General features: G+C 40.8%; 1 protein-coding gene across 1 annotated transcript in view; it reads left to right on the plus strand.

Annotated features, from left to right (window-relative positions):
* The window catches only part of INPP5F (inositol polyphosphate-5-phosphatase F), a 65,738-nt gene that overhangs the window by 20,479 nt on the left and 30,503 nt on the right, over window positions 1-14,756 (plus strand). Inside the window, exon 2 of the mRNA XM_015406918.1 lies at window positions 11,417-11,497. Coding sequence (XP_015262404.1) covers window positions 11,417-11,497 — 81 coding nt within the window. The remainder of the gene's footprint in view (window positions 1-11,416; window positions 11,498-14,756) is intronic.

The raw sequence follows: 14,756 nt of genomic DNA on the forward strand, positions 1-14,756 counted from the left end.
TTTTTTGCACATTGTCCAGTTTGGTGTTGAGAGTAGTTATCTGTTCCATTAGAGGGCACAGTGCATTTGCTAACAGCGAAGAAAAGTCTGTAGATGCTTCCTGGTTCTGGGAGGGAGTCGTTGGTATGTTATTTCCGGTCACCAGCTTTTTCTCCGGTGCTCTCCGTCCTCTCCCAGCCATAATATCAACAAGAAGTAAGTTTTCCAAAACAAAGCAAAAGTTATACGTTTTAATTCTGCTTCGTATATTTTAGCAGCTTTTGCGTTCGCATAATTTCTTATGCGCTTGGTTTAGCTCAAAGTCTCTTTATTTTCACTTTAAAAATAATTTCTTATGCGCTTGGTTTGGCTCAAAGTCTCTTTATTTTCACTTTAAAACCGTTTTTAACAGTTTAGTGCTGGGGAGGGGACTTGAGATCTCCTCCCCCTGCGCTTCAAACTTAGGTGCTTCCAATTACTATTAAGGCTCCATTCGCTTATTTTTCACCTGAGCTTTGCTTAACTCACAGTTTGTAGCCTTGGAGATTTTTTGGAAGTCTTTTTAATGAGTTGGTCATGATCGCTTGCTCTGGCAGTCGTCTCTAGGCGCCATGCTGGCTCTGCGGCGACGGTACCTATTGGGGAAGAAGGTGAGCCTCAATTCCTTGGGCGTCCCCTTGGAACAGGCTCTCCTCAGCTCCCCAGGCTGGGGGTCTCCTATAGAGACCCCAGGGGGGGGTCTGGGACGAACTCGAACCCCTCCCGTCATCTGGGGCTTGGTGTCTCTCCATCTGAGCGAGACGAGACGTGTCTGAGCAGCGAAACGCTTAGACCGGAAATTTCAGGATTGATTGATTTGATCTCCTTGCAGTTCAGGGGATTCTCAAGAGTCTTCTCCAGCACCATAATTCAAAAGCATCTATTCTTCAGCGCTTGGCGTTCCTTATAGTCCAATCTCGCAGCCATACAGTACTACTGGGAATACCATTGCTTTTACCATACGGACTTTTGTTGGCTGAGTGATGTCTCTACTTTTTATTATGCTGTCAAGGTTTGCCATCTGTTTCCTTCCAAGGAGCAGGCGTCTTTTAATTTCATGACTACAGTCACCATCTGCAGTGATCTTGGATCCCAGGAATGTGAAGTCTGTCACTGCTTCCATGACTTCTCCTTCTATTTGCCAAGGAGTGATGGGGCCGGATGCCATGATCTTAGTTTTTTTTTAATGTTGAGTTTCAAGTCAACCTTTGCACTCTCCTCTTTCACCCTGAGCAAGAGGCTTTTTAGATCCTCTTCACTTTCTGCCATTAGAGTGGTATCGTCTGCATATCTGAGGTTGTTGGTGTTTTTCCCAACAATCTTAATTCCGGCTTCTGACTCATCCAGGCTGGCATTTCACATGGTGTACTCTGCATATAAATTAAATAAGCAAGGGGACAGTATACATCCTTGTCATACTCCTTTTCCTATGCTAAACCAATCAGATGTTCCATATCCTGTTCTAACTGTTGCTTCTTGACCCTTATACAGGTTTCTCAAGAGACATGTGAGGTGGTCTGGTACTCCCATCTCTTTAAGGATTTGCCATAGTTTGTTGTGATCCACACAATCAAAGGCTTTAGTATAGTCAATTCTGTAGATAGATAGGCCTGCTATCTTACAAATTCCAGTATCATGTTGCGTGTACCCTAAGAAACAATGACAGTTTCTTCTTTGTATATAGTGTTTAACTACAGTTATGCAATGGCTTGAGATTCATGATTCTGCCACCCCAATTCTGATTTACTTGCCTGACTCTTTGCAATGTAGTGAAATCCAAATGGTGATGTGCACATCAGAATAAGGTTGGGATTGCATTGGCAGTTCTATTCTAGTGTAGGCTTGTTGAGCATCAGCATAACGTTACGTATCCACATATAGGATAACCCTTCTACTTGACGTGATAATGCTAAAATGAGGCTTTTACTCATTGCTGAGAGCAGTGTATGAATTTACATGTGATACACTGAAGATAAATTATACAAATTACAATCAGAATTTAAGCTCTGATCACACTTGATGCATTTAAAAAATGATAGCCTTCAATCTCATTCTTTCAAATACGCCTTTTTAATTCCAGTAGATAATAGCACTCTAAAAATGTGAAATGTTAATGACTGGCTATTTTGTACTTGGTCATTGTTACTTTAACAATCATTTGATAAACCTGGCTTGATAAATGTAGATTCTACATGGCAGACATTTAAGCTAATTCAGGTTGCATACTTCATTACTTTGCATTTCCTCATTCATAAAGAATGGAAGAGTGTGGTGAGCTGATTAACCAGGGTATCTGAAATTGGTAGGTCCATTGGCTTTTCACCAAAGCTGATTTCCTTTTGTGCTCTAAACTATAAATTCATCACTTGCTCTCTACAAAGCAGTATTTCACCTGATTCTTTTATACTGAGCTACTGACACATCTTCTGCAGAGAAGAATGGCAACTTTACTTTTCAGTTCTTGTTCCACTGGACTGGCTTGCTTGAACTGCAACCAGAAGTCTCGAAACTCCAGTTCCTTCATCAATGACACCTTAACTTTCTTTGTTTTATTAGACCAAAAATGATTCCAGTTAAAGAGAATAACATATGTTTTTACGGTTCTTGTAGTTTTTTTTGTGTATTAGTCATAATTTTGGATAGTGTTTGGTGTTTTTTCTCTACAAGGTGGTCTTAAATACTGAACATTCTGAATTAAGGTTTTAAACTTCAGCTTCATGTTGAAAATAGGGTCAGTCTCCTAGGAGTTCTAGGGTCAGCGCATCGTTCCTATTTGCTTCTTGTAGCTTCTCCAGGATGTGGTATGAGCTTTCAGCAGTTTTTAATATTTTCGCTGGTGACAGGATATCCTTCTGCTTGTTTTGGAAGCCAATTCAGTAGCTGTTGTATTCCAGGTAAAAGCTCCATCTTTTGGTAGCTGAGACACTACAGTTAAAATTTGATGTCTACCTTCTTAGGTTATGTTTATCCACTTGTCTAATGCATTTTTGTCAAAAAGTATAAAATAAATTTTTATTGTAAATCTGCACTAGTTGTGGGTCTATATGTCTGGACCCCCCTGCCCCAAGCCTACAGTGTGTTTTCTCTGAATGTGTTTTCTCTGAATAGTAGCAGGAATTTCTTAGGACATTTACTGTACCATGAGGAAGCATACATTAAGAGAAATTTGTTCTTGTAAAAAGTCAGCCTGCAGGAGAATTTCTGTTCCTGTGAAGGTTCTTGTCTATTGCCAACTTGCTGTCATAGGGATGCCAGCCTCCAGGTGGGACCTGGGGATCCCCTGGAATTACAGCTCATATCTAGATTCCAGAGATTAGTTTCCCTGGAGAAAATAGATGATTTTGAGGGTGGACTCTATGGCATTGTACCCCACAGAGGTCCTCCCTAGGCTCTATCTCCAAATCTCCAGGAGTTTCCAACCCTACCCCCATCCCCAGGGGGGACCTGACAACCTTATGTCATGAATGCTTATTAAATTTGCAGGTGATACTAAATTGGGAGGGGGAGCAAATACGATAGAAGACAGAGTCAGGATACAGGATGATCTTGATAGACTGAAAAACTGGGCTAAAACAAATAAAGTGAATTTGAATGGGGATAAATATAAAGTTCTGCATTTAGGTAAGAAAAATCAAATGCATAATTAAAGGATGGGAAGACTTGTCTTGGCAGTAGTATGTGCGAAAAGGATCTAGGGGTCTTAGTAGACCATACACTGAACGTGAGTCAGCAATGTAAGGCGGTATCAACAGCAGTATGGTGTCCAGATCACGTGAAGTGATGGTATCACTTTGCTCTGCTCTGGTTAGACTTCACCTGGAGTATTATGTTCAGTTTTGTGTACCACAATTTAAGAAGGTTACAGACAAACTGGAACGTGTCCAGAGAAGGGTAACGAAGATGGTGAGGGATCTGGAGACCAAGTCCTATGAGGAAAGGTTGAAGGAACTGGGTATGTTTAGCCTGGAGAGTACATCTTCAAGTACTTGATAGGCTGTCATATAGAGGATGGTGCGGAGTTGTTTTTGGTTGCCCTAGAAGGTCGGACTAGAACCAACATGCAACACGTTGAAATTAAATCATAAGGGTTTTTGGCATTAGGAAGAATTTCCTGACAGAGCAGTTCCTCAGTGGAACAGGCTTCTTTGGGAGGTGGTGGGCTCTCCTTCTTAGGAGGTTTTCAAACAGAGGCTAGATGGCCATGTGTTGGCTTACGCCTATCTGTGAGCCACCCTGAGCCCGCGTTGTGGGGAGGGCGGGCTATAAATTGAAATTATAAATATAAATAAATAAATCTGATAGTAATGCCGATTCTGTGAACTTAGGCAGATCATGAGAGGGAGGGCAGGAAGGGTTGTATCAGTGCTTCGTTCTTGTAGCCCTTTCTTATATGCCCAGGGAAATGCTGATCGCCACTTTGGGTCAGGAAGCAGTTTTTCTCCAGGTCAGTTTGGCTGGAGATCCTGGAGGTTTTTTTTGTCATTTTCTGGGTGTGGAACAGCGGTCACTTGGGTGTGTGTGTGGGGGAGGTATTTCTGAATTTCCTGCATTGTGAAATGGGTTGGACTAGATGACCCTGGAGGTCCCTTCCAACTCTATGATTCTATGTACCATCCGTGCCTATGCTCAGCTGTGTGCTTGGTGTTAAAAATGAGCTTTGTCCACAAAGTTGCTCCTTTCCAGTACTCAGGTCTGTACCTCTTCTACTTTATTGGGACTCTAATCAGCTAAATTCTTGAACCATGTGTATCTTATTTAGACCATCTAGTTTGTTGTCCTTTTAGAATTTATCTTCTCGCCTTGCTATCTCATTTAAAGTACTAGGGACTGATTTTGGGGCCTTCTGCATGCAAAGAATCTGGCCTAATGCCCATTCCCATGCACGAGTAGCTGAACTAGAAACCAGGCTGCCCAAACTAGAAAGCGACACTTTACACCACATTGCCAAAGGAAATAGATTAGAATGTAAGTGTTCTCTTGAAGTAAACATTAATGCAGTGATCCATTCTGAAATTCCTAATACACCTTAAATCAGAAGGAATATATGTTTGCTTCCAGTGTATGATAGCTGGTGAATATAAAGGAAAATTGTCCTGTGATTGTATGCTATAGTGTTAAGTTTGTTTATTCTGTTTAGTCCTGAAAAGTCATTAGTTTAATCACTGGCTTTTATTTTCTCAAATGGAGGCTAACATTTCCCCTTCTTCCTAGAGGACTGTGGTGCAGGTTTAGATGACAGATTCTGTAAAAACTACATACCAGACTCCTTTCCATCTGCCTGTTTACCCCACCCCCCATTTTCATTTGGTTCTGGGAACTGTGGAAGGTTGCATGGTATCTTGTGGTGTTTTTGGTTGCTCCTAATAATTTTTTTGTTTTGGATTTTTCTGTGGATCAATGTAGGTACGTATAATTGGTCTGCAATTTTTAAGACAATAGCTTTGGGGTGGCTTTAGATGTGATTTCTCTCCCCTACCCCCAGGATGAAATTTCATTCTCCATGTAGCAGGGTTAGATTGAGTCTTCTGATACTGCAGCATTTTCACCAAGCAGCTATTCTGCAACTTGATAGCAGCATCAGGCATAATGTGTTAGATTCCACCAGACAATTCAGTCTCTTGTAACTTGAACTGTTGGTTACTGCAAAAGACCTGATAAAGAACACTCAAATATCTGAATTCAGCCTAGGTCCATAATATACTTAGCACATGCATTTGGCAGATACTGCATTGTCCTGAGCTTTCTGCATACATACTCAGAGTAAGATCTTGCTGCACTTTGATCTGAATATGTAGTAACATACACAGACAAAGCTGATGGAACAGTGCTGGGATTCATACTTCAGTGGTATGTCATCCTGTATCCTGATTATGAACTCTGACTCATGTTTACAAAGCATAAACTTTTTCACAGAGTTACTGTCTAGTTTGAAAGTTTGAATTATGCATACAAAATGAAGCTTAAGGTAGACATTGGAAAAGAGCATTTGGATTGCTGCATTAAGAATTTTTGTCTTTAGGGGTTTCCTGGCCTCATGTCCCTCTTGGCTATAGCAAGAAGGACAGCCGTTGAGAGTTCTGAGGAAAAAAAATGGAACACTCTTCTTGTCAGAATCTTTTATATACTAGTGCTCTCATCTTGTCTTTGTGAGAGCAGAGATGTTTTTTACCACTTCCTGTGGGTTGGGCTGCTTTGTAGCTGGGTCAAAAGTGAAATTGCAAACCTTGTGTTATGAAAGCTTATGATTAAATGTTCTAGGCTTTACAAGTACCATATGAAAAGAGTGAGCCTTGGTGATTCAGCCTGTAGCACACAACAAGGATTCTAGATTTCGCTGTTGACACTACTGCAAATGCAGAGGCCACTTGCATTGGGCAATGGGGTATCCACATGGGGTTTTTGTGCATACTTATCTTTAGGGATGGGCACAGAGCCGAACCCAAGCCAAAGTCCAGGTTCAGTCCCCCAATGCATGCATGCCACTTCTGGGTGGCGTCGGGCCCTGTCCTGGTGCACCTGCATCGCCCAGAAGTGATGTAAGCATGCTGTCCGACATGCTCGTGTCACTTCTGGGTGACATGGGTGCGTTGGGGGCAGGGCCCAGTGTCACCTGGATGTGACGCAAGCATGTCGGGGGGGGGGAACGACACGCTCGCATCACTTCTGGATTGTGCGGGTGCACTGGGGTTGGGGACCCTATGCCACCTGAACCAGTTCAGTTTGGGTGAGTATTTTGCTCAGGGATTTGGTTCAGGGCTTAGTTTGGGGCCATCCAGCTTGCGACCTCTGAACTTGAATCAGGCTTTCCTGGTCTGTGCCCACCCTTGCTTATCTTCCTCAGCTGCCATTTCCCTGTATTTTTTTGTCATGCCACTAGAGGGCTTTTTGGCAGCTTGTCACAACTCCTGTTCCAGGTCTTTCTCTTGTTATTGGATTTTATACCTCTTTGTCAATAATAAGTCCTTCAGGCTGGAAAGTTGCACACCACCCACACTCTCCTTTTATATTAATATATGTTTCACTGTCCCTTTTAAGTGTGAGAGGTGGGTTTTTTTCAGTGGTGTGTCTGCTTTGACACATACACAGGATTTCTTACTCCTGAAATAGAGAGCACATCAACTACAAATTCTCCAGACCCTTTTTCCTGGTGTGTAAAAAAGCAAATAAGTTTATTTGGTTGATAAGCATGATGTGTGATTCCTTCCCACTTCAGCTTGCTAGCTGACATAGTACCAGAGCTGGTTATGATTGAGAGTTACAATGTTTATCCTTGCAGCAGTTTTTAAGGTAAAGATAGTACTAGACAGCTTGAACAATTTAACTGTTTTTTCTCTGGGAACAGTGCTCAAACCCTGCCTGTCAAAATGAATCATTGCAGTCCCTACTGGACTCCCTGCCTGGTACAGGAATATCCCCTATCCTTTCTCCCTCCAAAATCCAACTACCCTTTTTGTCTGTTGGCTGCTGACAGTTAACGTGTCTCAGTTTTTTCTCCTCACTTCAGCATTCTATTCAGACTTTCAGATCCAATTTGTCCTTACTGAACACGGTAAAAAGAGGGTGGGATCTTCTCTCGTTTATCACAATATTGTACTATACGCACTAACACTATGACAGTCTATTGCCATGTTCTACTAGTTCTTCTGAATACCCAGCTTTCTTTTCTTCTTTTTAAAAAGGTTTTTATTTCAACAATATCAATAACACAATCCTTTCCAAGACTTGACAAAGTAAATCAAAAAATGGGAAAATTTAGGTCTGTCTTGGACAGATAGGAACAACCTCATCAAGTCCTTTTTGCTTCCCAAATTTATCTTCCTCTTCAGGGTGATACCAGTAGAAATTCCCTTTAAAACTTTAAAAAAAATGGCAAAAGACTTTAGATATAATTTCATGTACGGTAATAAAAAATCACGTATAGCCTTTAACACCTTGTGCAGACCAACAAACCAGGGAGGAATGGCCTTCCGTAACTTGGAGATCTACTACGACTCCATCATGTTATCTAATGTCATAAAGATGTTGGAGATGGAGAATCCACTGGATTGGATCATAATCCAATTGGAATATACTTACCCTGGATCTGTAGTAGATGCAGTCTGGAATAAGAAGCAATCAAGACCTGAATTGACTAATAAGAATAGATTCCCAGCTTTCTTTTTAAGTGAAAGAGTATGTATCTGACCCTTTCTGTTGCAGTGAAGAAGGGTAGATACTTAAAAAAAGAAGCCTGGAATTCAGAGATCATGGCAAATAATGTTATTGCTCAGTAATAATGATCAGTCGTGAACAAGCCCTCAAGATAGCCCTTCACTGGTGTTGTGTGGAAAACAGTAACCATAAGGGGATGATGAAAGAAAAATGGTGCCAATGTGGGTGGGACACTTGCAAATCTTCTTCTTCTGTTGCTGTACCATGAGTGTATTTATTTCTGGTTTATGCAAACTATGGTTTGTATTTGGCTCTTCATTGAAAACCGCTTACACAGTTCTGGATTGATCCTGGTTTGCATGACACGTGCAAACATATTTTGCTATAAATTCTCCAGGCTTGTTCATAATTGACTGAACCATGATTTAGTATTGTGGCTTTTATAATCAGCAGTGTAATTCTTCAGGAGGCCTCATTGTGCTAACTGTTGATTGCTTTGTTCATTTTGTCCATCCTCGTATAATTTTATAAACCTCTATCATGAGTCCCCTGAGTTTTCTCTTTTCTGAACTGGGGAATCCCAGAATCTTCAGCCTTTCCTCAAAGGGTACTCTGTTAATCATTTTGATTCCCTCTTCTGCAGTCTCTCCAGGTTTGCAATGTGTTTTTTGAGATATGGCAGCTAGAGTATTCTAAATGAGATTGCACCATACATCTATACAAGGGTATTATAGTATTGGTGGTTTTATTTCAATCCCTTTCCTAATAATTCCCAGCATGGAATCTGCCTTTTACACTGTTGACATTTTTATCAAGCTATTCACTAGGACACCAATACCTCTACTTTTTGATCTCTGTCTGTTCAGACCCAATCAACATATTTTTAAAGTAAGAATTTCTTTACTTGCACTTGCCTACATTGAACTACATTTGCTACTTTGTTGTCCACTCACCCAATTTAGAGAGATCCTCCTGGAGTTCTTCATAGGTCTGTAGTAGAAAGTTAGATGTAAAACAGGCCTGTAGAGTTCATTACTTGTGCAGCCCACTAGCCCCATAAGACAATCCCGCAGGAGTTTGAGTTTGGTCTGGTACAGTGTGTTCCAGGGCTCATGTTTTTGAGCCTATGGAGATAAAAAAGACAAAAAGCCAGTGCTGCAAATAGGAAAGATATTTTATCATTCAGGTAAAACATTCCCTACGTGTTTCTCAATAAAGCTTCTTCAGTGGAGTCTGTAATAAGGATTTTTTTTTTACTGATCTTGTATTCTTGGCTGTGAAACTAGCAGATGAGCAATATTTACTTTGACAAAAAAACAATATTATGTCAGAACTTGCCTGGTACAGGGCTGTTACCTTATCTGTTTTATATTCAGAGAATTTTCCTTCTCTTTGTATACAATTATAATAATAGAATAAGCTGTTATTGTTTTAATAGGTTGTGCTTTTTAATGGTTGCTTTTTAATCCCTGTTAACTATACTTGATTTTTTAAAAATACATTTTGCAGATTGGTTATCAACTAACTCTTATAATATAACTTCTGTTATGGAAACTCATATCTTAAAATTGTGTATTACATTACAGATTTCCCTGAAGAAGCCGTACTGTGAAATATATAGGGAGTTTTTAACCGGAATAATATGTTATTTTGCGCTACAGAGCCAGTTTGGTGTAGTGGTTAAGTGCGCGGACTCCAATCTGGGAGAACCGGGTTTGATTCCCCACTCCTCCACTTGCACCTGGCTGGCTGGCCTTGGGCAAGCCTTAGCTCTAATAAGAGCTGTTCTTGAAAAAGAGCAGTTTATGTCAAGAGCTCTCTGAGCCCCGCCTACCTCACAGGGTGTCTGTTGTGGGGAGGGGAAGGGAAAGGAGTTTGTATGCTGCTCTGAGACACCTTTGGCTAGTGAAAGGCAGGGTATAAATCCAATCTCTTCTTCTTCTTCCCCATTTACATCATTGACTTTTTGCCTGTTTGTATCTCTGTGACTGGTACAGCCCTTCTGTTTTCTTTGGGCCTGCATAGCACAATATTCTTGAGGACCCTCAAGAGCTGGATTTCAGGTTGTCGTGGGAGAGGGGAGCCAGGAAAGTTGCACTCCATAGGCTTCAGGATGTGTACCCACAGAAACACTGCACGGGATATTATTTAGGTTGCGGTCACATGCGTGAGATAAAACGGGGGGCGGGGAGCGAGGCTATTTCCTCTGAGGGAATTTGATCCACAGTTGTGCGATCACACAGTCCTTGGAAGCTGCAGGCACAGCCCGCTACTGCGTGATCATACGCAACCACGGATGAGTCGGGTTTTTTAATTTTTGTTTATTTCTGATGCACTTAAACGAGGAATTGATTATTTGCATCTCCGCACTGAGGGCTCCCTATGGAGTTTGCGATGATGCGCATACTGAGAAGGGGGAAAAACAATGGCACAGAGTCGGGATGGTCTGATCAAGCCATGAGAGCACGCTGGAGCGATCAGGCACAGGAAAGTCCGTCCATGGCCTGTTGCAACCCATTTACTACCGGATTTTCCCCGGTGTCTTTTTACTTCGCTTCTGCGGTGGAGCAGAATGGGTTGCCAATGGCTGCGATGCGCTTCCCAAATGTTGTTGTCTGATCACGCCCTTTAAATCCGCCTGGCATTCGTGCTTATGGCGGGTCTAATTATGCGTATGATCGTGCCCTTAGTGGCACAAGTTGTGCAGGCCTGAACTAAGTAGTCAGTCTGGATTCATTTGTGCAAACGCTCATTCTAGGTTTGATGTTTTAAATAAATGTATGCTGTACCCTAACAGATAGTAACGACTCTTAATCTGGTCACCTTAATTTAATAGCTCAAATATATCTGTGTATTTAATTAATGCTGTATGTCTGTCTTCCCCACAAATATTGTTAGTCCAACTGTCTCAAGAGTAACTGTAAATCGCTCTGAGCCCGCAGGTATGTGGGAAAGAGCGATCAATAAATCGAAAGCATTATTATTATTATTATTATTATTATTATTATTATTATTGTGTACTCTTCCAAGTAAAAATGTCTTATCTACTAAATTAATGTCTCATTTAAGACTACATATGCTAATGTCAGAAAATGAGAACATTTCCATAGGAGATAAATGAGAAAATGTTTATTAAAACACATTATACAAATTGTGGTGTATTTAAAATTGCCTGATTTCAGTTAGTCATCACTGTGATTTACATAGTTCAGTGTTTTTATTAGTAACTGGTTTTTTCTTTCCTCAGCTACGGACCTTCTCCTCGCATGGAATCCAATTTGTCTGGGGCTGATAGAGGGAATTATTGGGAAAGTTCAGCTTCATACAGGTATGGAACAATTAAAATATTTTACCTTGGCCCAGTGACTTTTAAGGTAGTGTTAAAAATGCTTTTTGCTTTGGTCTAGGAAAAATAAAGTCCAGTCTAATCTTCACTGTCCTCGATTGATGGAACTGAAACGGCTACTGCCAGAAACTTTAACAAATGTACAGACCATAGTCTAACTAAGGTGACTATGTTTAGATCAGATAATAAAAATTCCTCTCAATACATAGTTGTTCATTCATATCTGAAATTACGTTTGCATGATGTGTCATAGACAGAAAGGGAATGACATCTTCCTGTACATAGATACACGAAAATACAGAGGAAGTATCCATAGAGTGGATTTAAAAATAGACATTTCTTTTAGCCAGAGACCCTGATTTGTGAGTGATAAATGACATGTTGTAAATAAAAGGGATAAAAAATAACCATGGTTTGAGAAAGGAGGAATTTTCTTTGATTGGAAACATTCCTGAAGGTGGTGTGGTGGGGGGCCCCTATGTGCGGCCCCAGAGAAACCTGCTTCTAGACCTCATTGCCTTCCTTTTGCAACGGGCTTTGCTGCTAGTATTTCATAAATGAGACTATTACTTAGAGTCTTGCTTTTACGCTGGCTTTACTTGGCAGGTCTTGTGACCTATTTGTGACCTATATCAAATGTGAGTTTGACACACAGGTAATAGTCAAAGCCACAAGTATGATTTTTAGTTCTATAAAAAACTTCTCATGATACTAGCTTTTATTTCAAAACAAAGTAATGGTGTTAGTGTTGTCATTGAACAAAGATGGCCATGGTGCTATTGTGTATGTTACTCAAGACTTCGTGAATCCTGGCATTCTGTCATTGAATTATTCCAGAAGCCTGATATTAAAAGATCCTAACATTCAGAATCTGGTGGGGGAACTGTTGTATCTTTCTGGAAATACAATTGCTAATCTAAAAGTCACTGTTCTCAAAAACAAGACAAAAAAAGCTTGAAAGTTCTGAGTTACTGCTTAGCTTCTTGATGAGTTCTGTTTCTCACTTGGGCCTAAAAAGAGACGTGGGTTTACTTTAATTTCTAAAAGCTCAATGGGACCCACTTTTTACTATAACTGGTTTTTTTTAACATGTTGCATCATTCTGTAACCCATTACCAGTGTTAGGTAATTTTCTTTATGCTTCAGTCTGCTTCTTCCTTGGACTAGTCATATTCATCCAGCTTCATTATACTTTATCTGTGTCCCATGAGAGTCTGGAACCTGTGACCTAACTCATCTTCCATTGTGTGTAATAAAATTTGTTTCAGTCCCTTACACAGGGTAAAATTTGACAGGATTCTGGCCCAGCTCATTCCTTCCTTTTCCTCTCTCTGATTTGCTATAAAAATCTTCGAAATGATTTTCTCCCAGAGTGAGCTCTAACTCATAAAAGCTAATGCTGGAATAAATGTATAGATAAAGTATTAACCCATCATTGACATTTGCTGGAAGAAAACAAATCTGTTCTTCATATGGATATGCTATCATTCTGTTAGGCATTCCTTAGGATCTATTATTTCTGTGCTGTTTCAGAAAACTTAAAAACAAAACAAAACCTGGATGTTTCCCCAGACTGACAGAAATACCTACCATATCCTTTTATGGTGCCCCCCATTTGCAGATGCTTTGGTGCACATGGGACACACCCATGGCTAATAAATGTGTGAGAAGGGACCTATGGAAACTTCAGGGGAAGGAAAATCTTATTTCATCCATGCTTTCTTCTCCTCTTCTACTCTTCCCCTGCTTATCCCATCTCTTGTTCTGGCCGTTGCTTTCCCATCTCCCTTTGCTGATCCCTGTTTACCTTTTCTGTGCTACATTTTTCTGCTTTCTTCCCTTTCTCCAATCAGCCTTTACTGCTTTGTTTCCCATCCCCTCCTGGCTCCCCCTCCACATTCCATCATTCCATCATTGCCTCCGCTCTCCTTTACCCTCCTTCTTTAACTATTTTATTTTCATTGCTTGCTTTCCCTCCCCATCCCCTCCCAGCATGCGGAGAATGTTTCTCCCAGTGCCTTGAAAAGGGCTGTAAGTGCAGCAGCAAATTCCACTGTGCATTCTATTCAAGGTAGCGTGCTTAAGCAATGTTCTATTGGAGTTGGAGAAAGAGGGATCTCCCCCTTATTAATGATTTTAAGGGGACAGGAATGTTCTATTGGAGTTGGAGAAAGAAGGATCTCCCCCTTATTAATGATTTTAAAGGGACAGCATCTTGTTGTTTCACCACCCAACAGATAATGTTATACCCTACAGCCTGTTTAATAATCCTAGGTTTTATATAACAAATCTGAAGAAGTGTTTTGCAAAGATAAGTTTAGGAGGCACTAGTTTTTGATGCTAGTTTGTTACCCTGTTCAAGTGAAACTCTCTGAACACCATTGAGTTATTTCTAGTATCACTAAAAATGTATATTGGATTACACTTCTGTTGCAGCCCAAAGTTTGATAAATCCTATATATGTGAGCTTTCCTGCTATCTGATTTGGTGTAGTGGTTAAGTGTGCGGACTCTAATCTGGGAGAACCGGGTTTGATTCCCCACTCCTCCACTTGCACCTGGCTGGATGATCTTGGGCAAGCCATAACTCTGGCACAGCTGTTCTTGAAAAAGAGCAGTTTCTGTCAAGAGTTCTCTCAGCCCCACCTACCTCACAGGGTGTCTGTTGTGGGGAGGGGAAGGGAAAGGAGTTTGTAAGCCGCTCTGAGACACCTTTGGGTAGTGAAGGGCGGGGTATAAATCCAATCTCCTCCTCCTCCTCCTCCTCCTCCTCCTCCTCCATCTAGTTAGTCTTTTGCAGATAGAACAGATTTGTGAATGACTGGAGACAGTTGTCTGAAAAAGTGGGATAGAACTATAATAATTTTGGATAAGCAAGCTTTGCAGTATGTGTTCTTTTCTTTGAAGAGTAATGCAGGTGAGGTTTAGCCCTCTTTTGCGCCTGAAATGAAAATGTTGCAAGAATATATGAATCTGATAGAGGGGGAAGGGGAAAAAAAGCTTTTCCCATGTCCTTGGAGCTCTAAGTATCTCTCTAGTTTAAAAGAGAACAGTTATATAACATACAGTATAACTAGTTAGGAGTCTATCTGAAACACTTTCGATTAATAGTGAAGTGAGAACAATTGAACAGAATGACATGGTAGACTGAATTTATGGAATGCTGATCTTGTACCGCTGTGAGTCCTCGTTTTGAATGCTTTCCTTTGTAAAAAGCCCCTTCAGGGAGCAAACTAGTACAC

This window comes from Gekko japonicus, unplaced genomic scaffold (genome assembly GCF_001447785.1).
Source record: "Gekko japonicus isolate JY-2015 unplaced genomic scaffold, Gekko_japonicus_V1.1 scaffold1288, whole genome shotgun sequence".
Classification (NCBI taxonomy): domain Eukaryota; kingdom Metazoa; phylum Chordata; class Lepidosauria; order Squamata; family Gekkonidae; genus Gekko; species Gekko japonicus.